Source organism: Mandrillus leucophaeus, unplaced genomic scaffold, assembly GCF_000951045.1.
Source record: "Mandrillus leucophaeus isolate KB7577 unplaced genomic scaffold, Mleu.le_1.0 Scaffold380, whole genome shotgun sequence".
Lineage (NCBI taxonomy): Eukaryota > Metazoa > Chordata > Mammalia > Primates > Cercopithecidae > Mandrillus > Mandrillus leucophaeus.
Genome location: NW_012104032.1, coordinates 957,166 through 981,385, shown reverse-complemented (window position 1 = coordinate 981,385; position 24,220 = coordinate 957,166). Strand labels below are relative to the sequence as shown.

The window sequence follows — 24,220 nt, the reverse complement described above, 5'->3', positions numbered from 1 at the left end:
CCAAGCAAGGGAAACAGGATGTGAAAACACAGCATGAACAAAGAAAACAGAGTTCCTTAAGAACATCTTTGAACATTAACGTCCATTTTAAGAGTTTCTTGGTCGGGCGCGGTGGCTCACACCTATAATCCCAGCACTTTGGGAGGCCGAGGCAGGTGGATCACCTGAGGTCAAGAGTTCGAGACCAGACTGGCCAACATGGTGAAACCCCATCTCTACTAAAAATACAAAAAAAACTTAGCTGGGTTTGGTGGTGGGCGCCTGTAATCCCAGCTACTTCAGAGGCTGAGGCAGGAGAATCGCTTGAACCCAGGAGGCAGAGTTTGTGGTGACCCAAGATTGCGCCATTGCACTCCAGCCTGGGCGAGAAGAGCGAAACTCAGTCTCAAAACAAAAAAAGAGTTTTCTTTTCCCTCCTCTGCACACCTAAAAGCAGCTTCTGTGAAACCTAACAGACCTAACACAACAGCCTCTTAGAGGAAGTGTCAGTCAACTAACATGTATTTGTTGAGCACCCACTAAGAGCCCTACATAGACGTAGGAGATCCTAGAAGTCCTGTAGTTTAGTTAGAGGCCACCCAGTTCTGAAACTGGGGCTAGTGAAGTGCAGAAGCCTTGTTTGCCCACGTCCAGGGAGACCAGCAGGCAACTACAAAGCAAAGAATATCTCTGTCCCCCACTTCCCCTGTTACGGTGACACCAATTTTCTTTTTTCTTTTTTTTTTTTTTTTTTTGAGACGTAGTCTTGCTCTGTCGCCCAGGCTGGAGTGCAGTGGCGCAATTTTGGCTCACTGCAAGCTCCGCCTCCCGGGTTCAAGCCATTCTCCTGCCTCAGCCTCCTGGGTAGCTGGGACTACAGGCACCCGTCACCACGCCCGGCTAATTTTTTGTATTTTTAGTAGAGACGGGGTTTCACCGTGGTCTTGATCGCCTGACCTCATGATCCACCCGCCTCGGCCTCCCAAAGTGCTGGGATTACAGGCGTGAGCCACCGTGCCCGGCCGGTGACACCAATTTTCTAGTTCTGTGAAGGTTCCAAGGTTTTCTACTCAGAAAGGCAAAAGAAATAGGACGAGGGATGGAAAGGATTAGGAAAGAGTTCCCAGCCAGGCATAGTGGCTCACACCTGTAATCTCAGCACTTTGGGAGGCCAAAGCAGGAGGATCACTTGAGGCCAGGAGTTTAAGACCAGCTTGGACAACATAGCAAGACTCCATCTCTACAAAACAAACAAACAAAAAACAAGGAAAGAGTTTCATCATGGATAAGGCAGGCTCCTCTTTGGAAAGGTCGGTTGAGGCCTCAGAATAACACTTCCCCTCCCCCAGCACTCCACCTCTGGCCCCTCTGGAAGAGGGTGGTTCATATCCGACCTCCTGGCAGGGAACTGTAGACTGAGTCAACAACATTCAAATCTTGAAAAAGTAAGCAAGAGTGGTGGGGGGTACATGGTGAAAAACAGTAAAGAGAGGAAAGCCAGAAACAGTGAGCCAGGGAACAAGGGGACGGAAGACAGGATCCAGGCTGTATCTACGGAGAGACACAGAAGGGAGATGCTGTTGCTGCTGCTGCTGCCACCACTAGTCCTCAGGGTTGCTGCAAGCCGATGTCTACATGATGAGACACAGAAGTCTGTGAGCCTTCTCAGGCCCCCTTTCTCCCAACTCCCCCCAAAATCTCGCTCTTCCTCCCTCACCCTCCCTAGCTCCGGTGATCCTCAACCCCTACGAATCCAAACCTGCTATCTAGGAGATCATATATCAGATGGAGCTTGGGATCCTGAGGGGGAAGGGACGAGAGGGGTATCCCGAGCCCTGGCCGCAGTGAGAGAGGCCACTCAGCGAATCCAGGCTGTTCTAGCCGGTGAGTGAGGGAACAGAGGTGTTAAGGAGGGTTGAGGAGCAGAGAGGTCCAGGGGAGGAAGATCAACCCAGAAAAAGTACTGGAATTCCAAGATATGGAGGGAAACTGACCTCTTGTCAAGTCCCTCCAGTGCAAGGACCCCTACTTCTGAGTCGAGACCCTGCACGGTATTGCCATGCTGTCTGGGGAGACCCAGATACCCCAAACTACCACAGGTGAGTTCATGTCATTGACAATGTATGTGATTCTTCTTCAGGGATACCTAGAAATGTCCTCAGCTCACCTACAGATATTCACTCTTATAGGTGCAGCCTTTTGAACCCAGGGTACAAAGGAGAGAGTTGCCTGGGGGCAAAGGTGAGATTGAGTCAACAACACTGAAATCTTGAAAAAAAAAAAGGGTGGGGGGGGGGGATACGCAGATAGTAAAGAGAGGAAAGCCAGAAATAAGTACACCAGGAAGAAGGGGATGGAAGACAGGATCCTGAGCAGGCTCACTTCTCAGTCTCAAGGATCTGGAGATCTGCAGCCTGCCATGACCATTCCAAGACCACCAGCATCAGAGTTACTTAGTGTGCTTCTTAACAATGTAGATTCCTGAGCTCCTCTCTCTGCTAAAATTTAGTAAATCAGAGACTGGGGGTGAAGGGGCAGAACTCTGTATTCTAGCCAGCTGCCTAGATTACACTAAGACAGACCAAACAGACTCATTCTCCCCTACTCCTCATACCCAATTTCCTACTGTCCCAGCCCATCTGCTAATGCAACATTTCACTCCCGGCCAGATTCCTGACGCCCATCTTCGTGGTTACACCTTGTGGCCAGAGCAGGGTCCCCCACAACTGGTCCAGCCAGATGGGCCTGGGGTCCAAAACACTGATTTTCTTCTGTATGTGCGGGTTGCTCACACTTCCAAGTGCCACCAAGAGGTGAGGTTCAAATCAAATCTCCTTTCCCCGCTGTCTCTCTCAATCTTAAATCTCATGAGGGGGGTTAGGGAGCATAAAAGCAGTTTTTTGTTTTGTTTTGCTTTGCTTTGCTTTTGTTTTGAGACAGAGTCTCACTCTGTTGCCGAGGCTGGAGTACAGTGGCCTAATCACAGCTCACTGCAGCCTTGACCTCCTGGGCTCAGGTGATCCTCCCATCTCAGCCTCCCGAGTAGCTAGGATTACAGGCGTGCACCACCATGTCCGGCTAATTTTTTGTATTTTTTTATAGAGACGGGGTTTTGTCATGTTGCCCAGGCTGTGTCTCAAACTGTTGGGCTCAAGCAATCTGCCCATTTTGGCTTCCCAAAGTGTCAAGATTACAGGCGTGAGCCACCACGCCCAGCCAAAAGCAGTTTTTATTAACTTGTGCTTATTTGGGATAACTTAGGGAATGTTAGTAAGGTTTGGGTAAAGGCTACTCCCACCCATAGCCATCCCTCAATACCACTCCTGCACAGTTTTGCAGAGTCCCCTGGTCCTCCATTTTCAGAGGATTTCTTTTATTTGTGATACCCTACTTTTCTTCTTTCTGGTCCTACCCTGTCCTGTCCCATCCACAGCCCTCTGTCATAGCCTATGCTGCCTGCTGCCAGCTGGACTCAGAAGACAGGCCTCTCGCCGGCACCATTGTCTACTGTGCCCAACATCTCACCAGCCCCAGCCTCAGCCACAGTGACATCGTCATGGTGACTGCTGCATGATGAATAGGGAGAAGCAAACAGGTTGCAGGGTAGGGGGCCAGGTTACTCAGTTTCCCATAAAGTCAAAGAACCCACAGAGGATGGAATAGAAGGTGCCTCAAGCTCTAGGAAGAGCTGATTGGGCAGAGGGGTATAGAGTGTTTGGTCAATCCTGCTGCAAATTTGGCCCCCTTACTGGGCTGTCATTTGTCCTTAGGCCACACTACATGAATTGCTACATGCCTTAGGTTTCTCTGAACAGCTCTTCAAGAAATGGCAAGACTGCCCCTCAGGATTCAGCGGTAAATGAGAGGAATGAGGTTAAGGACTTCCCACGATCAACCAGAGGGAATTCACTATCTCATAACCTCCTTCCTTCTAATTTCACTTCACCCTTTCTAAGTCTTCCTCTCCTCGTATTGCCTTCTTCCCTTTGTGCACTCAGTTAGAGAGAACTGTTCTACAAGGCAACAAGTGACAAGGCAAGATGAGTGGGGACAACTGCTTCTCACCACCCCAGCTGTTAGCTTCAGCCTGGCCAAACACTTGGGAGTGCCGGGGGCTTCACTGGGTGTTCCCTTGGAAGAAGAGGTGAGAATGAGAACACCTTGGGGTAATGGAAGAAAGGAGTAGCCAGGTAACAACCAGCCATCTGCCACCTCCTCCAGGAGGGCCTTTTGTCCTCACACTGGGAGGCCAGACTACTCCAGGGTTCTTTAATGACTGCTACCTTTGATGGAGCCCAGCGCACTCGACTCGACCCAATCACCCTCGCTGCCTTCGAAGACTCAGGCTGGTACCAGGTCAACCACAGCGCTGCAGAGGAGCTGTTGTGGGGCCAGGGTGAGAAATAAGGCAGATCTGCAGAGAGGCACTCACGACCCAAGTCAGCTCTGGGGGAAGTGGGAGGCTGGAGGGGTTTCTGTTGCTGATGTATAATCAAAGCTATGAGGATAGCTGGTGCGGAAGGATGTTTGGGCTTCATTTGTTGAGGGCTCTCTTTCCTTCTTATCTCTCAAGCAGGATCTGGCCCGGAATTTGGCTTGGTGACCACATGTGGGACTGGCTCCTCAGACTTCTTCTGTACTGGCAGGTGTGTGTGCTGAGTGGTTAGGGGACTGTACGGCGGTCAGTGATCCTAGTGTCACTCTATCATCCATTCCACACAGTGGGCTGGGCTGCCACTACCTGCATCTGGACAAAGGAAGCTGCTCCTCAGACCCCATGCTGGAAGGCTGCCGCATGTACAAGCCCTTAGCCAATGGGGTGAGTAGACAAGAGAGCAGACAATGAAACTGAGTGGTTCCGGAAGGGAGTCAACTTCAAAGGCATCAGAACAAACACTATTCTACCTTCTGACCTGCCCCTCAGAGTGAATGCTGGAAGAAGGAAAATGGATTCCCTGCTGGGGTGGAGAATCCCCATGGGGAAATCTACCATTCCCAGAGCCGTTGCTTCTTTGCCAACCTCACTTCACAGCTGCTCCCTGGGGATAAGACCAGGCATCCTTCTCTTACCCCACACCTCAAGGAAGCAGAGCTCGTGGGCCGCTGCTACTTACATCAATGCACAGGGAGGGGAGCTTATAAGGTGCAGGTGGAGGGCTCACCTTGGGTCCCATGCCTTCCAGGAAAAGTTATACAGGTGGGTACCATAAGAGGAATAGTTGCGGCATACTGGCAAAAAGAAGTTGGGAAATACTTGTATGGTGGTACTGTCCAACCTGTTTTGCTGTACATACAGTTTTCCTAAGTACCCACTGAGTCCAGACTCTGACCTAGAATACATTTTCCTTAGAAGACTTGAACAGATAATCAAAGCAAAACCATATCCTGCTACATATTTCCTTGCAGATACCTGGGTACTATGGTCTTCTCTTCTGTCCCCGGGGTCGGCTGTGTCAGACTAATGAAGGTATCAATGCTGTTACTTCCCCACCTGTGAGTCTTTCAACCCCAGATCCACTATTCCAGCTCTCTTTAGGATTAGCTGGGCCTCCAGGCCACTGTCTGGGGAAAGAACAGCAAGAAGGGCTGGCTGAAGCAGTACTGCAGGCTTTGGTGAGCAGAGGTGGCACTGGCAGGTAAAAGCTTGAGTATTTATACAATGGGTCAAGGAGAATCCCTAAGTCCTTTACTTGATGACTCTCCTCTGAAGACCTTTTGTTCATCCCACTCTTAAGCCTGCACCTGTTTCATGACATATACTCTGCCAGGAACTATACCTCTATTAAAATTTTCAAATGTCCATTTAGGTGCTATTTCCACAGCCCATCAATTACCACTAGCTTGGTGTTTACTGTGCATATGTGGAAGTCTCCTGGCTGCCAAGGGCCTTCAGTGGCTATGCTGCACAGGGCCCTGACTCTGACTCTCCAGAAAAAACCCCTAGAAGTGTATCATGGAGGAGCCAACTTTACCACACAACCCAGCAAGTAAGATAATATTCCAAGTACTTTTCTTTCAAATCCATGGAGTCCAGATATAGAAATTAAATTTATTAAGCACTCACTCATGTGTATATTGTCCTAGACAGGGTTGCGTTTCAGAGAACAAAGATCCCTAACTAACACGATCATCCAGTCATGTCACTACCTGGCTCCCTTCTCCCATACAATAACACATTCCCCCATCTCTAGGACACAGGGATCGGATCTTAGTTCCACCCCCCTGCCTTTTTTTTTTTTTCTTTTTTTGAGACAGGGTCTCACTCTGTCACCCAGGTTGGAATGCAGTGGGGTGATCTCAGCTCACTGTGGCCTCAACCTCCCTAGGCTCAAGTGATTCCCCCACCTCAGCCTCCCAAGTAGCTGGGACTACAGGTGCATACCACCATGCCAGCTAATTTTTGTATTTTTGGTAGAAACAGTTTCACCATGTTGCCCAGGCTTGTCTCGAACTCCTGAGCTAAAGCAACCCATCCGCCTCTGCCTCCCAAAGTGCTGGGAGCCACTGCCACCACTCCTGGCCCCCTTCCTTTCTTAAGCACTGTTAGGGATTGTGCCTAGCTACCTAAAGACCATAGACTGACTCTTCCCCTAAGCCACTTCCCTCGCCGCCAAGTTAGCTCTTCTTCCAATAATTTAAGATGCTAGAAGACTTAGATCTTGACCTTATTTCGACTTTCATGTTCTGTAGTCCCTCTTAATGATTTCCTGTTTAGCCTAATGCTTGGATGAGGTGAGGTTTCATGAGCTCTCTCTCTCTCTATATATATATATATATATATTTTTTTTTTAGTAGAGACGGGGTTTCACCGTGTTAGCCAGGATGGTCTCGATCTCCTGACCTCGTGATCCGCCCGTCTCGGCCTCCCAAAGTGCTGGGATTACAGGCTTGAGCCACCGCGCCCGGCCAATGAGCTCTATCTTTAAGGGCAAAGCCCCTTAGCCAGATGTGGTGGCCCGGCATGCGCCTGTAGTCCCAGCTACTTGGAAGGTTGAGGTAGGAGAATCGCTTGAGCCTGGGAGGCGGAGGTTACGGTGAGCCAAGATCACACCACTGCACTCTAGCCTGGGCAACAGACCAAGAAATTGTCTCCAAAAAAAAAAAAAAAAAAAAAACACACACAAAAGGTAATGCCCCTTTATCTACTAAGCCTAGGCATTATTCCAAGCCAAATATTACCTTCTATGTTCCTAGGTTGCTGGTTACTTCGGACCATAATCCCTCCGTGACCCACCTAAGACTGTCCGTGGGACTCTGCCTAATGCTGCTAATCTTTGTGGGTGTACTGGGAACCACAGCCTACCAGAAAAGAGCCACTCTTCCTGTGAGACCATCTCCCTCTTACCATTCACCAGAGCTCCACGGCACAAGGGTCCCAGTTAGAGGGATAAGGGAGGTGTGATGTTGCCCAGAACATGACAGGGTGTAAGAAAGAGAATCATTTCTTGGGAGACAACTGGATGGAAAATCTATTGTGTATACTTAAGTTCTACTTTCTTTGGAATGCCTTTCCCCGGATATCAATTTTATATAGCCTGGCAAAGAAAAAAAGGGTGAAGTTTTACAGTTTTAAAGATCCATTCTTTATTTTGGTACAAAAATAAACTGTTCAACCTGTAAATTGTCACCTGTTTTAATATTGTTATGAAGCAAACTTACAGAATAGGAACACCTGCTACCAGTTCCAAGAGTATCACATGCATATGCCTTAGAAAAAGGCCAGGTATGATGGTTCATGCCTGTCATCCCAGCATTTTGGGAGGCCAAGGGGAGAATGGATTGCTTGAGGCCAGCAATTCAAGACCAGACTAGAAAACGTAGCAAGACCCCCATATCTACAAAATAATTTTAAAATATTGTGGTGCGAGGCTGTAGTCCTGAATACTCAGGAGACTGAGGCAGAAAGATTACTTGAGCCTAGAATTTGAGGTTACAGTGATCTCGCACTCACTGATGATCATGCCACTGCACTCCAAACTTGAGCGACAACTTGTCTCTTAAAAAAAAAAAAAAAGTCATTGTGATTTGGATTCAGTGTGGAGAAAGAAGCAACTAATTATCTCTCTCCTGATTTTTCATAATTTTATTAAATCATCACTGGGAAAGCTAATAGTTTGGGTATCACACAATTACACTAGAATCTGATAGGAGTGGTAAAACCAGCCAATGGAATCCAGGTAAATTATAAAAATGCCACCTTTTATTGTCCTGTCTTATTTCTGGGGAAGGAGGGTTCTACTTTACACACTTCATGAGCCAGCAGTGGGCCTGAGTTATAATGTGTAGGTTCTTTTTGGTTATAGCTGCAGAAGAAGCCATCAAATTCTTGAGGATTTGACATCTCTTGGAAAGAAGCAAACTAGTAGACTGATAAGCGGGATTGCTTAGATTGATAATATTTACAAATAGGAGTCCAGTTGACATGCTATTACTGTTGAAATAACCATGCCTATACTGGTCAGTGAGTTCAGTCAGCTGGTCTGAATACCAGTTCCAGAGCTTTAGATGACACATTTGAATTATCATTGTAGAGAGTCATGGCCTTGGCTCCATCAGCTATGGTTATCTTCTTTGGTCTGAATGCCTATCAGTCCTTACCAGCTGTAGCAGCCACTGCTTGGTAAAACTTTGCCACGAAGTCTGGCTCACTGAACTCCAGCTGTCTGACAAACTCATTGCGCTCCTGCTCAGCCCAGCCTCGAAACCACTGATCCCAAAGATGTAGCTGACACTCAAAGATAGAAGGTGGTCGGTCTGCCCCAGACACACTAAGCTGCTCCAGACTATCCAGCAATGGCTGTAATTTTTCTGGCACTGCCTTAGCTACCAGGTCCTCTAGGAAACGTTCACGCTGGGGACCTGACCAATTGGCAAACCAGTGAAGAATACACTTCATCTCCTGGGAGGTGATGTAAGACATCGGAGGAGGGGAAGGGTTAGTATTGTGTGGTACTGAGGGTAAGAGAGATGGGAAGGATAGCGGCATTGAAGAGGATGACTCCAGTGGCATCCTGAAACATAAAAGCACTGTTATACGCTCTCCAGGTAGAGCAACGAAAATACAACTTTCAAGCAACAAGACATCTTACCACACTCAATTAGCATCTACAGAGAAAATTACTTTTTATGAATTCAAAGACCCAAAATTAATAAAGTCTTTTATTTCGATTATCCAACTACCTTAGAGAAGTCACCAAAAATAACTTCGTTTCCTATTTGCCTGCCTTTTTCAAACCCATTCTTCCCTACCCACTGTTACCCTCCATCTTTCTTATAAAGAACCTAAAAATAACCAATATATTTCTTGTTCACTCTCTCCCTCTTACTTCTATGTGCCAGGCTGGGTAAAGAAAAAAACAATGATTAACGTTGGTCCATCACATCTTCTCCAAAACGAAAAAGCATACATTTTAAAATCTAGTACGTGCAGCTGGTCAAGGCTGATGCTAGTTGTTTTGTAGCTATCAACAGTGGGGGAAGAAAGAAAAAAAATTATTTATGATGAAAGAGGTTTCAATGTGCATATAAGCCTCTGAAATATGCCAAGAACTTCATAACATTTGTTACCTCCTTACATTTCCTGTAAAGCCCCAGAAAAAGTTACAGAGCAGAGTAAGAGCCTTGCTCAAAATAAGGTAACGCAGTAAAAGAACCAGAAGCCTGGGTGTTTGAGACTTTAAAAAGAGTCCAGTTGGTTTGTTGGCTTAGAGATCTAACAACTGTTACACTACTTCATGACAATCCATGTTTTTAAACAATTGCCCTTAATATTTAGTATGGGCCAGACACAGTGGCTCTTGCACTTCCAAAGTAATCTCAGCACTTTGGGAGGCCGAGGCAAGAGGATAGCTTGAATCCAGTTGTTCAAGACCAGCCTGGGCAACATGGCAAAACCTCATCTCTACAAAAAATTTAAAAATTCGTTGGGCGTAGAGGTGCCTAACTGTAGTCCTAGCTACTCAGGAGGCTGAGGTAGGAGGATCACCTGAGCCCGGGAGGTTGAGGCTGCAGTGAGCCCTGATCACACCACTGCACTCTAGCCTGGTTCAGAGTGGAGTGACCCAGAGTGGAGTGACAAAAAAAAAATTTTTTTTTTTTTTTAGTATGGCATCTATTGGTGCCTTGCTATTTATTTATTTATTTATTTATTTTTCAGACGGAGTCTTGCTCTGTCGCCCAGGCTGGAGTGCAATGGCGTCATCTCAGCTCACTTCAACCTCCGCTTCCCGGGTTCAAGCAATTCTCCTGCCTCAGCCTCCCGAGCAGCTGGGAATATAGGCATACGCCCGGCTAATTTGTTTGTATTTTTACTAGAGACGGGGTTTCACCATATTGGCCAGACCGGTCTCCAATTCCTGACCTCAAGTGATCCGCCTGCCTCGGCCTCCCAAAGTGCTTATAGGCATGAGCCACCGCGCCCGGCGCCTTGACATTAATTTTGCATCATGAATGCAACGGAAAGATCAGCCTATTTGACTTCAATAGTTTTCAGTCTCTTAAATCTCTAACATATCTCTTAAATCTCTAAACCATTTGTCTGTGACCTATTTTACTGTTTGTGTTTCTTCTGCATCAAGTTGGAGGATTGCTAGTGACAAAGAAAGAAGCCCCTAAACAATATGAGTTCAAGTACCAAAAAAGTTCAGGGCGCTTGCATTTTTCAGTTCTTGCCCTACAGGAAGCAGTTCCTCCAAGGGAACTTACTCTCTTCTTCGGAGAAACGGAGAATTTTCCCAGAATCTTGCCACACGGCTTCCAAGGCAAACGCAAACTCAAACTCAAGTTGAGCGTCATAAATCAGTTCATAGTCTGGGTCCGAAGACACGGCGCTGCCTGCCTCTTCCCCACTTTGGAGGCCACGGAGCTTGCTATTCCGATTCCGCCCCCCTCCACAGGCCCCACCAAAAAAAAAGCCTAAGATGGGAGTGGCTGGGATTCAGAGGACAGAGGGCAGAAGCTGTTTGCGTTAAGGAGTAGGTGGCTTGCCCTATTAGGATAGTCCGCAAACACCGAGTCTGACCCGGCCCATAGAGGTACTTCCACCCCGCTTACCTCCCCTTTTCTCTCGGAGGGCACCCGAAGATTGTCAGGAGTCCTTAGACTCCAACTACCGCTGCGGCTTCCAAGTTTCCTGAAAACCCTAAGCTGGGCCAGCCCGGCAGCCCACGCACTTCCGGCCTCGGACCCGCCCCAAACACCCAAGCGCCCCAGCGCCTCATCTCTAGGTCCGGAGATAAACGAACATCTCCGATTATGGTTATACCAGAGTCGAGGGCTTCCGAATATATTCGATTCAAAGCTTCGGCAAGACGAAGAAAACCGAGCCTGAAAGCAGGGCGAGAATAGGGGAGCTGCAGGGCGGATGGAAAGAATTGATTGGTGCCGATGTGGAGACGGAAATATCCGAGGACATCCGGAGGAAGCCGGGGAGTTCTGAGTGGTAATCGAGGGGTAGAGTATGGCAGTGGGCGGGGTCATCTCGGTACGTTCGAAGGGCGTTGGCGGAAATTACCGAAGATGCCCGAAGCCGTCGGGACGGACCCGAGTACCTCACGCAAGATGGCGGAGCTGGAGGAGGTGACTCTGGACGGGAAGCCTCTTCAGGCGCTGCGGGTGACCGACCTGAAGGCCGCACTGGAGCAGCGAGGCCTAGCCAAGAGCGGGCAGAAGAGTGCCCTGGTCAAGCGGCTCAAAGGGGTGAGGAGTCGGCGTTGCTGGGGTGTCGGAGGAGAGCGGACCCGGTAGAGACGAGCCTCTGCCGCGGCGCAGGCGCAGTATCCGGGCTCGGCGCGAGCTCGCTCAGGCCGCCAGCGCGAGCCTCTGGATCCGCGCGCACGGTGGTTGGTGAGGTTCGCGCTGGAATGGCGATCGCGCCGGTTCCCGCCTTAACGGCAGCAGCGCGAGCCCAAATGGGAGGGTGTGCACTACTCTCCAGGAGTGTCTTAAGCTCCTTCCTCCTTCCCCCACCCCCTCCTTGTTTGTATCTGTGGTTTCGGCGCATGCGCTGCAGAAGGAGTTAAATCCCACTACAACCTACGGCGTTGCTGGCCTGAGGGGGGCGAGTTGGGCTGGGTCGGAGTTAGGGGTATAGTTGCGCGGAGGGGTGGATGGGGTTGGTATCGGTATCTGCAGGAATAGGATTGGGGTAGGGTAAAATGTCTGCTCGATTAGATGAGGTGAGATGAAGAGGGACCTTTATGTGAAGGGACTTGGTGAGAGAGGTGTCTAATTTATAGGGCATCTAGTGGCAATTTGGGTAGTTAAGAGTTTGGTGAATATTGGTGAGAGAGGCGACGCAGGTTGATATATATTGGGGATTTTGAATCAGTTTAAGTAGATTAAGGTGGGAATGTCATGAGGTAGGTGTAGATCGATTCAAATGTATAGGTTTGGTTTAAAGAAGGGAAGATGAGGATGTCTTGGTTTTAATTAGAGTTCAATAGGATACGTGGCAGGTAGTGCAGATTAGGTCTGGGTTGGCTCCAGGGTTGAGTTGGCAGACCGTTGCTTATACAGAAGCTGATAGTGTGTGTGTGTGTGTGGATGGACGGACTAGGTTAGACTACATTTCATAGGGTCTCTGGTCATTTTCTTCTGTAGCCTCCTCTTTGAAAATTTTGTAAATTTGGTAAATCTAGGTGCCACAGTACTGGAAATTATACAAATTGACTCTAGTCCTGGGTAACCCTTTGACCAAGTAATTCCATCAGGCAAAAACCAGGAGCCCCATGGCTGCTGGTTTGAGTATTTTTAAGTAGTTTTACCTGCATGATCAGATTTAGAAGGGGCACTTGGCACAAGTGCAGAAGACAACAGGGATTTTAGTACTGGTTCTATTACTGATATTGTGACATAGCCAGGTCACTGATTCTGTGTGCCTGCATTTTATATCTGTACGTTTAGTAACAGTAACCATGGCTACCTTTAAGGGTCTTCTGGTGATGAATGAGAACAGTGTCAGTAAAGGATTTTCAGGTCCCTGAAAGAGGAGTACAGTTTAATTGTGTGTATTTAAGTCATTGCATTTAATTAAGAGGTTGTGGTAGAGGTGGGAGTTTTTCTTTTTTTTTCCTCATCATTTCTGACTTTTACCCTTCTCTATACCAGGCTCTAATGCTAGAAAATTTACAGAAACACTCAACACCCCATGCTGCATTCCAGCCAAATTCCCAGGTGAGAAAGGTTTATTCAATGGAGTGGGCTCTTTGGATGTACAGACACATGGCAGGATGTGGTGTTGTATATTTCATGCTTAATTCCTCACGACTGTTTTCCTAAGTTCCCTTGGTCAGAAATGTTCTCAAACCAGGACAGTTGAATTCGAATCACCCAGTTGTATACAAGGGCCTGGAGTAAAGAACAGAATCAGAGGCGCTATTAGTTTATAATAATTGAAATGGTATGTGCAGAAAGGTGTGGCTTCCATTAATTACGTGTAGTACAGAGATCTGAAGTCATTTATCTGCCATGAATTTAGGAAAGGTAGTTGATGTCTTTGAGTATAGATATGAAGTAGACCACCAATGTGACAGTGTAGGAAAATAGTTGCTAATTAAGAACTCTTGTTGATGTAGATTTACCAAGGGTTCAATCCTGTGTAAGTCACCCACCATTACTAGTGTTAACTACTAACTCAATGCACTTATTCATAAGCATTACTAATAGCTCCTTTTCTTAGGATAAGAAACTTAACCTTTGGAGGCCTTGGTTTCCTCCATTTCCTTATCTGTAATATGAGAAAAAGTCAAACTAAACCCATGGGTTTATAACTGCTCTCGGGGTTTTGTGGAGCTGCTTTGGGGAGCTTCTTAGGGGAAATACCTTTTTCTCAAGTAAGCAAGGCTCATCTCTCTTAAACTAGATTAGATCTACTTTTATCCGCTTTGACTATTGAGTTTCTGCATAAGATGTCTTTTAAATTATTCCACAGTTAAAATCCAAAAATTATAAGGCTGCACAGTCTCTTAAAGTTTCTTTCAGTTTTTGAAAATCCCCTCTTTATAATGTGTCATATACTTAAAGGAAAAATCCAAGTCTTTGTTAAAGCAGTGGTGTGCAGCCTCAGTACTAGATGAAGTCCCAGGATACTGTGGAAAACAAGAGAGCCCTCCTACTCCCTTGTTATCACCTCATTAAGCTGTAAGTATCATAATCTAGCCAGCTTTCAGAGGTTCAATTAAGTACTTTAACAAGCATAAGAAACTGCATAAGTTAATCAGCTTAATTGTATTCTTTTCAAGTCTTTGAAGCTTTGCTTTTATTAACACAGGGGTTTTGCAGCAAACATGCCTATTCTGTAATACATGCAACCCACCCTTAGGCAATGTCCATTGAGTGCCAAGAGGCTCATTTCTACTTTAGTTGAAAATAAACATTTACTATGTTTAGGAAACATGACTTAATGACTAGAAAGTATTCAGGTTTTTTTTGCTTTTTGGGGAGTTCTAAATAGGACTTGCTAAGCAAGAAGGTTCTAGGGAGGAGAACTTGTGAAGAGAAAGCTGGAGGTCAGAAGAGCAACTTGGGAATCTGTTACAGAAAAAAAATAGGAAAAGGCATAAGCTCCTGTTACCAAGGATTTCCTTTCACCTATACAAAATGGAGTTATAACTTTGTCTAAATGCTCAATGGATATCCCTTTTCTTAGTCTCTTGATTTCATGCTTTTAAATACTATACTTGAATTTTGGAGATGTTTGATAAAATGTTTCCTGGATATGAGGCCCGGCATTGTGGCTCACACCTGTAATGCTAGCACTTTGGAAGGCCAAGGCGGGTGGATCATCTGAGGTCAGGAGTTTGAGACTAGCCTGACCAACATGGCAAAACCCCGTCTTTACTAAAAATGCAAAAATGAGCTGGGTATGGTGGCACATGTCTGTAATCCCAGCTACTTGGGAGGCTGAGGCAGGAGAATGACTTGAACCTGGGAAGCAGAGGTTGCAGCAAGCCGAGATCGCGCCGTTGTTCTCCAGCCTGGGTGACAGAGTGATACTCCACCTCGAAGAAAAAAAGAAATGTTTCCTGACTAGGTAACGATTGATCTTTTGGAGGAACTGGCTTTTTTTTTTCTTGAGATGGAGTCTTGTTGTTTAAACCCAGGCTGGAGTGCAGTGGCACGATCTCGGCTCACTGCACCTACCACCTCCTGAGTAGCCAGGATGACAAACTCACACCACAATATGCCCAGCTTTTTGTATTTTTGGTTAGGACGGGTTTCACCGTGTTTCTGAAGCTGGTCTCGAACTCCTGAGCTCAAGCAGTCTTCCCACTTCAGCCTCCCAAAGTACTGGAATTGCAGATGTGAGCTACCATGCTTCAGTCTTGATACTACCAAAAGGGAATTTTAGATTACCCTTTAGATAATGTTCCACGTAATCTAGGAATTTAGCCTAAAAGGTATAATTACAGGAATTTTAATTTAAGGTTATTTGTGGCTGGGCACGGTGGCTCACACCTGTAATCCCAGCACTTTGGAAGGCTGAGGCGGGTGGATCACTTGAGGTCAGGAGTTTGAGACCAGTCTGACCAACATAGTGAAAGTCTGTCTCTACTAAAAATACAAAAATTAGCCGAGTATGGTGGCACACACCTGTAATCCCAGCTACTCAAGAGGCTGAGGCAGGAGAATCATTTGAAGTCAGGAGGCAGAGGTTGCAGTGTGCTGAGATCACGCCACTGCACTCCAGCCTGGGCAACAGAGTGAAACTCTGTCTTAGAAAATAAAAATTAAAAAAAGTAATTTGTGTACCAATATCACTCTTTGGAAACTGAGTATTTAAAACAAAAAATTATATGCAGGTTTCTTTTTGCCCTTTTTTTGGTGACTCAAGGCTATTCTTTTCTGCAATATAGAACCAACTTAGAAAAGAGCTTCCCAACATTTTAGTTATCTTTCTTGGGTCCAACTTTGCTCCATGGAATTTTCTTCTTTGCATTTTCCTGGTTTGTTTTCCTAGACCCTCTTTTTTCATTTCCTCTACACAGATTGGTGAGGAAATGAGCCAGAACAGTTTCATAAAACAGTATCTGGAAAAGCAGCAGGAGCTACTTAGGCAGCGTCTGGAACGTGAAGCTCGAGAAGCTGCAGAACTTGAAGGTAAGCCCAGATTGTCACTTTTAACAAGGAGTTCGTCATTCTTAGCCCTGTCACCGAGTAGATAGGCCTGTCTAACTAGGCAATTTCAAAAATAAGTGAGGCTGAGACTGCTACTTACTTGCTTTCATAGCCCATGAAGCCAAGTGATTTACTATTTACTTTTGTCAGGGAAGAGGACACTTAATTTGACTGTCTTGTTAGAAGAGGATTCCTGCCAACAGGAAGAGTTATAAGTAAATTAAGCTACCATTTAGATGAAGTAGTGCTGAATCCCAGGGAGTTTTTTCTTTGTATATGGTGCTCTTTTTGGTATGTATCTCTGTATCTGTGACTTTGCTGACCTCCTTCACTCCTCTACATATTCCTACATGCTGAGTCCTTCACTCCCTCCCTGCCCCGACCCGATCTGTACTTTGCAGAAGCTTCAGCTGAGTCGGAGGACGAGATGATCCATCCTGAGGGAGTGGCTTCCCTGCTGCCTCCTGACTTTCAGAGCAGCCTGGAGAGACCAGAGCTGGAGCTCAGCAGACATTCGCCCAGTACGTATCTCCCTCCCCACTGCGCTGTTTTGTCAATCCTGCGTAGTTGGTGGGGGGAGGTAGTTACACCTCCTTTCATGCTAAGCCTCCATGAAAGTCCCAGGGAAATTCTGTGACATTGATGTTTGACATCTGTTTCTCATGGAAAGTATACATCCTTTTTGAAGTCTGCTTTCACCTATATATTGTGTTACCTTCTCAGTGTTTTACAAAGCAGTGTGATTTTTCTTCTCCTCTGTACCTGTTCAACTCTTCTACCTCTGAATTTGGCAACAGTCAACTCTTTTTCATCTCCTCACCAATTGTGTATATTACATGTTAACACATTCAGTCATCTCCCCGAATTGGGCATCTGCTGTGGTCTGATCAACAGATTTTTATTGTGTACTTGTATACCAGGCACATGCTAGATACTAGGAATATAGTAAAGAAAGAAGTCTCAGCCCCAAGAAACTTAGTCTAGTGAGGAGATGGACATTAGTTACAGTTGTATTGGCTGCTGTGCAAGGCAACCCAGAGTATTATGTGAGCATATTATAATAGAGAGCTCTAACCTAGTATATGGGATTGGTTCAGGCAAGATTAATTAATTTCTTCACTTTATAAAAAATACTAAGCACCCAGGCTGGACGCGGTGGCTCACGCCTGTAATCCCAGCACTTTGGGAGGCCGAGGCAGGCGGATCACCCTGAGGTCAGTAGTTCCAGACCAGCCTGGTCAACATAGCGAAACCACGTCTCTTAAATACAAAAATTAGCCGGGTGTGGTGGCAGGCACCTGTAATCCCAGTGACTCGGGAGGCTAAGACAGGAGAATAGCTTGAACCCGGGAGGCGGAGGTTGCAGTGAACCGAGATTGCACCATTGCACTCCAGCCTGGACAATAGAGCAAGACTCTGTCTCAAAAAATATATATAATAATAAGCACCCAATTTTGCATGATATCTCAAGCAGAAGTCTATAATACAGACTTTGTCTTTTGGGTACTCCCTGTCTAAGTCAGTATACTTTCAGGAGAACATGTACAGGTTGAGCATGCCTAATCCAAAGACCCAAAACTTTTTGAGCATTCACAGGACACTCAAAGGAAATGCTCATTAGAGCATTTCAGATTTTGGGTTTTCAGATTAGGGATGCTGAATCAGAAAGTATAATGCAGATATTCAAAAATCCAAAATCTAAACACTTGTTATCCCAAACATTTTGGGAAAGGGATACTTAATATGTATATAAGACATGTGGATTGTTAGTAGATTTATTAAACCAATGCGTAACTTAACAAGTATTTTGAATAATTCGTAATGTTGAGGGGGTGCGGAATCCACCATAATCAGTATTTTTAGGATGTATGGAAGTTTCCAGCTCTTCTGAGTAATATAGAATTCCTTCGTGGACTACACTTGATTTTAGTCAAAAGGCTGAGCAGCGATAGAATCTTCATGGAAATATATTTTTTAGAAGATATTTAATGGTGGGAAAGAAATTATCCAAAAGGTTAGAGAAAATAGAGGGCCTTTGAGCCTAGTTTTAAGGTCATGTTTTACTCAGTCCCTGTTTTTCTTGATCCTAGTCTTAGACCCAGAAAGACATTTTTAGAAATCTTTAAGTAAGAAAATACTTCGGAATTATTAAGTTCCTTAGGGACCTGTTTTCTCCTTAAATATGAGAGTAATAGACCCTCAGCTGATCCACTTTACTCTCTGCGCCCTTTCCCCCCCGGTTTTAAAGCCAGGAGGAAATAGAAAGCTCTTACAAAATTGTCAGTATTTCTTCTCACATAAAACTAAAAACAAAAATTTATCGAATTCCTACTGCGTACATATCTCCATGTGAGAGTATGTTGGGAGTTAGCACAGCGTAAAGTCTGTTAGGAAGAGAGAACAATTGCACATAAATCGAACAATAGAAGATAGTATGTGACAGTGATAGAGACATAGGGACCCAAAAGAGTGGAAGAGCTCTGAGGACTGCAGTGATTAGAGAAAGCCTCATAAAGAGGTATAGGATTTGAGCTGAGCCTTAGAAATGGTTTGGCAGAGAAGATACAAAAAGATATTTTTAGGAAGGAACAAAGGCAGAGACATAGGAATGAATATGGTATTTTTAAAGGAGAGGTAGTAGACTAGCCTGAGTAGAGTATTTCACATTTGAGAATAGCAGACTATTGTCAAGGTAGACTATTAAAAGGTAGATTAGGGTGATATACAGAGGGCTTTAAATGCCAGGCCAATAAGGCTATGAGGGTTTTTTTTTTTTTAGTTCTATAGGTAATGGGGGAACCATTGAAATTTCTTAATAGGACCGTGATTTGATAAGGAGCTCTCTCTTTTAAAAAAAAAAAAAAAAAAAAAGAGGCTCTCAGTTCTTAATATAATTTGAAATGAAAATGAGAAATGATTTCTGAAATAGATTTCAAAAGCAAAGATTTAGAGTAAGGGGAGCCAGTCTTTTCAGTGCTTTATGTCGTCAGACCCTGCCCATGGCTAATAATTGATGGAGGAAAAAAAAAATAACCCAGAGGTTTAAAAAAAAAAAAGGGTAAAAAATAAATTGAAAAGCATAGATGTAGTAAATTGTAGAGTACTGCTCATCATTTCCTTACATGCTCTTCAGTGTCCTTTATGCCATAAACTTTCCTACCTCTGATCTTGGCTTAGATAAGAATCCCATTGTAGATGTTGTACAACATTTAGTTAAGGTCCTGAACGGAGTGGCCATTTGGAGTTCTATCAGTGCTTCGTTGGATCAGCATTAACCCTAGTGTTTGCCCAGACATCAGATTCTTCCAGGTGTAGTATCTCAGTCTGCCATATGCCAGTATGCCATTGCAGTGGCAGCTTATTTGTTAGCTTTGGATGTTTTGGGGTTCTTTCTTGAGTAATAAATTTTGATTAAGTTTCCTACTAACATTTTTCTAAACACTTTTGGAACCTGAGGGGGATTTTTTGTTTGTTTGTTTTAATATTATTATGTTTAAGAATATGGGTTCCTGGCCTCTACCCAAAGAATCTCAAGGAATGGGAGTCCTGGGACTACATTTTTTAAAAACTCCCTGAGTGGATCTGTTGACCAATTCATTTTATGAATGACTAACTGAAGGAAGAGTTTTTCAGTGTTGCAATTTATCAAGATCTTTGGTTTGTATTCCAGCATCCTCCTATTTATGTGCTATTGGCAAAATCCCAAATAGGAAGGAAGAATTGGTTTGCACAGGTATGGTGTCTCACATCTGTGATCCTAGCACTTTGGGAGGCTGAGGTGGGAGGCTCTCCCAGGATTCTGGCCTGAGCAACATAGCGAGTCCTATCTGTACAAAAAAATAGAAAACATTAGCTGCCTGTGATGGCACATGCCTGTGGTCCCAGCTACTCGGGAGGATGAGGTGGGAAGATTACTTGGGCCCTAGAGATCAAGGTGGCAGGCAACAGAGTGAAACCCTGTCTCAAAGAAATAATTGGTTTATAAAATCCTGTCTGACTTTCCCTCTTATGTCTCCATCACCTTCTTCAGATTTTTCTAAGGTGTTGGGACTCATTATCCACCTACCATAGTCAGAAATTATTTGAATTTCCTTCCATATCATGACTGTGTGTACAAAAATTCTTACTGTCCTTAATTTTTTCAAAAACAGCTCAGACTAAGAAAATACATTTTAAAATGGATATTCAGAATATTGATTCTTTAACAGAGGTGACTTTAGCTAGCCTTTGGCTTATAGAGTATGCCCCTCATTCCTTTTTTTCCATGTTAAAACCTGGATTTTTAAATTGTAGAGAAACACTATGTAACTTACTTACAGGTCTAACATGAGTCAGATTTAGGTTTGCTATTGTTTCCAGGTCTGTATTCTCTTCATTCCTGCTTCTTATTCACACCTAAGGTTACCTTTTAGCCACAGGCTTTTCTTCGATGTCTGGCTACCTTACTTTGGTCCCACAAATCCTGCCCAGTATTTTGTTTTCTAGGATGAAGAACTATTTCATCTATAACCCTTAAACATTCTGCACTTTAATATATCCTGCATTGTCTAGCAACTGCCTTTTCCTTTCTGTGAAGACTTCTGGCTTTGGACTCTTGGAAATCTAATATTTACCCTGACTTGTTTTTCGAATCCTGAAATATATTTATTAGCCTGTTATCAGTATTGGTTCCACCCTTAGCTAAAGCGCTCACTGTCTACATGGGTTACTAACATCTGGCCTAAGACATTCATTGTGGCCATGTTCTTGTAATAGAAGGTATAACCTTTCTCAGAAGTTTGTCTGCATCACATCAGCTCTTTCCAAGGAATTAGAGATTCCTCATCTCTTTATATTTTGCATTGCTGACTAATTTCTTGTTTCATCTCTAAGACCCCTCCATTTTTCACTTTTATTGCAAAACAGTGGTGACCAAAACTTTCTGAACAGCCCTGCTCATTTCTTCAGATATCTTTGATGACTTACTAAGAGTTCTTCCAGAGGAGTAATCATCCAGAAATCCTATCACTGCAGTTTTACAGTATCAAAAATGACAATCCAATAAATAGCATACAGTTCATAGTAGGTAGGTAAAGAGGCTATTTTGCTTGTACATACTAATTTTAAAATTGCAACTCAGTTATTTGACTTTCTTTATTTTTGAGACAGAGTCTGGCTCTGTCACCCAGGCTGGAGTGCACTAGCACGATCTCAGATCACTGCAAGCTCCGCCTTCCGGGTTCACGTGATTCCCCTGCCTCAGCCTCCCGGGTAGCTGGGACTACTGGCGCCCGGCACCATGTCCGGCTAATTTTTTGTATTTTTAGTAGAGAAGGGATTTCACCATGGTCTCGATCTCCTGACCTCGTGATCCGCCCACCTCAGCCTCCCAAAGTGCTGGGATTACAGGCGTGAGCCACTGCACCCAGCCTTGACTTTAACACGTTTATCTCTGACCAACCTTGTACATGCCTTTTTTTTTTTTTTTTTTTTTTTTGGTGTGTGTGTGATAAATTAGCTTCTTTCATTGATACTTGCGAAGGAACTTTGCCTAACATTTATGAAAACTTTTTATTTTGGTTTTACTCATAATTTAGCCTATTTCAGATCACTGAATTATGAAATGATTATTTCATTTCACTGCACTACTGTCTTACAGATAACTTCAAATGTTTGCTAAAGAGTCTGACCTGTTACTATGTATCTTAATCATATATCCTGTATGAACAACCATAACACAAATCTTTCTTCACTTACCCAGATATGAAATGGTATATACTCAGAGGTCCTTTTAATCAAATGATCATGAAGTAAAGTTTTACAAAATATGTGTAGTCTTCTAATTGATTTCATTAGTTTCATTTTGTTTTTGTTTTTTTTTTTGAGATGGAGTCTCGCTCTGTCGCCCAGGCTGGAGTGCAGTAGCACCATCTCAGCTCACTGCAACCTTGCCTCCCAGGTTCGAGCGATTCTTCTGCCTCAGCCCCCTGAGTAGCTGGGACTACAGGCGTGCGCCACCACACCCAGCTAATTTTTTTTTTGTATTTTTAGTACAGACGGGGTTTTACCATATTGGCCAGGCTAGTCGTACTCCTGACCTCGTGATCCACCCACCTCGACCTCTCAAAATGCTGGGATTCCAGGCGTGAGCCACCACGACCAGCCTCATTTTGATTTTTTACTTATTATTACAGAAGCATTCGCCTAGTTCATTTTAGATTGAAAGGATATAGAAATAAGAGAGAAAGCCGGGCATGGTGGCTTACATCTGTAATCCCAGCACTTTGGGAGGCCGAGGTGGGCAGATCACAAGGTCGGGAGTTCGAAACCAGCCTGGCCAATATGGCAAAACCCCGTCTCTACTAAAAATACAAAAATTAGCTGGGCATGGTGGTGGGCGCCTGTAATCCCAGTTACTCAGGAAGCTGAGACAGGAGAATCGCTTGAACCCAGGAGGCAGAGGTTGCAGTGAACCGAAATCGTGCCATTGCTTGTGCCATTGCACTCCAGCCTGGGCGACAAGCAAGACTCCGTCTTAAAAAAAAAAAAAAAAAAAAAAGAAGATCTGGGATTAGAGCTGCATACAACCTGCTTTATTTGCGCTATTACTATAGAACATGATTTTGTGGATCATTTAAACCTTTTGTACTGTATTAAAATTGAGTCCAATCTAGTTGATTAAATATCTGGAATATAATTATCTTCCTGCTATTTTCTAAACTGGTTCTCATTGTTATTAGCATTGCTACTCTACATAGTTGATCTTTTTTTTTTTTTCTTCTTTGAGATGGAGTCTTGCTCTGTCGCCCAGGCTGGAGTGCAGTGACGCAATCTTGGCTCACTGCAAGCTCCGCCTCCCGGGTTCACACCATTCTCCTGCCTCAGCCTCCCGAGTGGCTGAGACTACAGGCGTCTGCCACCACACCCGGCTAATTTTTTGTATTTTTAGTAGAGACGGAGTTTCACCGTGTTAAGATGGTCTCAATCTCCTGACTTCGTGATCCACCCGCCTCAGCCTCCCCAAGTGCTGGTATTACCGGCGTGACCCACCGTCCCCAGCTGCCTAGTTGATCTTAATTCTGGTAGGAAATTTAGAAATCATCTAGTGCAGCCCCTCCTTTTTCTCAGTCACGACATTTGAGACTCGGGCACAGTGGTTTATACCTTAATCTCAGCACTTTGGGAAGACCAGGGTGGGAGGATTACTTGAGCCCTGGAGGCTGAGGCTGCAGTGAGCCATGATCATGCCACTGCACTCCAACCTGGGTGACAAAGCAAAACGCTGTCTAAAAAGAAAGATATTGAGACTCGAATTACTTAAGTAATTTACCCAGTTACCTTCCTTCATGGAATCTGAGCGAAACTTTCTTTCAGTGTTACATAGATTAATTGTTCAGGATATAATTGTTCAGGATAACCTAGATTGGTGGTTTCCAAGCTTTCTTTTAATAGAACTTTTTTCCCTTAAAAACAAAAAACAAACAAACAAACAAAAAAAAAAAAAACCTCACCTAGTCTGGGTGCGGTGGCTCACACCTATAATTCCAGAACTTTGGGAGGCCAAGGCGGGTGAATTGCTGAGCCCAGGAGTTCGTGACTGGCCTAGGCAACATGATGAAACTCCGTCTTTGCAAAAAATACCAAAATCAGCCAGGTGTTGTGGCATGTGCTTGCAGTCCCAGTTGCCCAGTAGGCTGAAGCAGAAGAATCGCTTGAACCCGGGAGGCAGAGGTTGCAGTGAGCCAAGATCATGCCTTTGCACTCCATCCTGGGCAACGAGAGCAAAACTCTGTCTCAAAAAAAGAAAAAAGAAAAACATGTGAGCTCATGCCTGTAATTCCAGCGCTTTGGGAGGCCAAGGCGGACGGATCACTTGAGGTTAGGAGTTTGAGACCAGCCTGTCCAACAGGGTGAAACCCCATCTTGGCTGGGCACGGTGGCTTACTTCTGTAATCGCAGCACTTTAGGAGGCCGAGGCAGGCAGGTCACGAGGTCAGGAGATCGAGACCATCCTGGCTAACATGGTGAAACCCCGTCTTTCCTAAAAATACAAAAAATTAGCCAGTTGTAGTGGCAGGCACCTGTAGTCCCAGCTACTTGGGAGGCTGAGGCAGGAGAATGGTGTGAACCCGGGAGGCAGAGCTTG

At 44.9% G+C, this 24,220-nt stretch overlaps 3 protein-coding genes across 6 annotated transcripts in view; 2 read left to right on the top strand and 1 right to left on the bottom strand.

Moving 5' to 3' along the window:
- Window positions 1-1,511: 1,511 nt before the first annotated feature.
- On the top strand, window positions 1,512-6,046 carry LOC105547183 (leishmanolysin-like peptidase). The gene is made up of 9 exons (XM_011990661.1): window positions 1,512-1,863; window positions 1,985-2,078; window positions 2,169-2,220; window positions 2,649-2,792; window positions 3,750-3,834; window positions 3,978-4,123; window positions 4,201-4,375; window positions 4,556-4,625; window positions 4,702-6,046. Exons 1-9 carry the CDS (start codon window positions 1,554-1,556, stop codon window positions 4,823-4,825), a joined length of 1,200 nt encoding a protein of 399 aa, XP_011846051.1. The 5' UTR covers window positions 1,512-1,553; the 3' UTR covers window positions 4,826-6,046.
- A 1,998-nt stretch (window positions 6,047-8,044) lies between these two features.
- Window positions 8,045-12,065, bottom strand: LOC105547180 (chromosome unknown open reading frame, human C14orf119). Of its 2 annotated transcripts, none has more exons than XM_011990653.1 (2): window positions 10,613-12,065; window positions 8,045-8,990 (listed from the first exon to the last, which is right to left on the bottom strand). In XM_011990653.1, exons 1-2 carry the CDS (start codon window positions 10,771-10,773, stop codon window positions 8,567-8,569), a joined length of 585 nt encoding a protein of 194 aa, XP_011846043.1. In that variant the 5' UTR covers window positions 10,774-12,065; the 3' UTR covers window positions 8,045-8,566. The 2 variants fall into 2 exon arrangements, with proteins under 2 accessions (XP_011846043.1, XP_011846044.1); XM_011990654.1 differs by having other exon boundaries at window positions 11,032-12,065.
- Window positions 11,037-24,220, top strand: part of ACIN1 (apoptotic chromatin condensation inducer 1) — a 36,880-nt gene continuing 23,696 nt past the window's right edge. For 2 of the 3 annotated variants that reach the window (XM_011990656.1, XM_011990655.1), the window contains exons 1-4: window positions 11,037-11,676; window positions 13,087-13,152; window positions 15,966-16,077; window positions 16,497-16,616. In XM_011990656.1, coding sequence (XP_011846046.1) covers window positions 11,365-11,676; window positions 13,087-13,152; window positions 15,966-16,077; window positions 16,497-16,616 — 610 coding nt within the window. In that variant the 5' untranslated portion in view covers window positions 11,037-11,364. The remainder of the gene's footprint in view (window positions 11,677-13,086; window positions 13,153-15,965; window positions 16,078-16,496; window positions 16,617-24,220) is intronic. The other variant, XM_011990657.1, reaches the window with a different exon arrangement.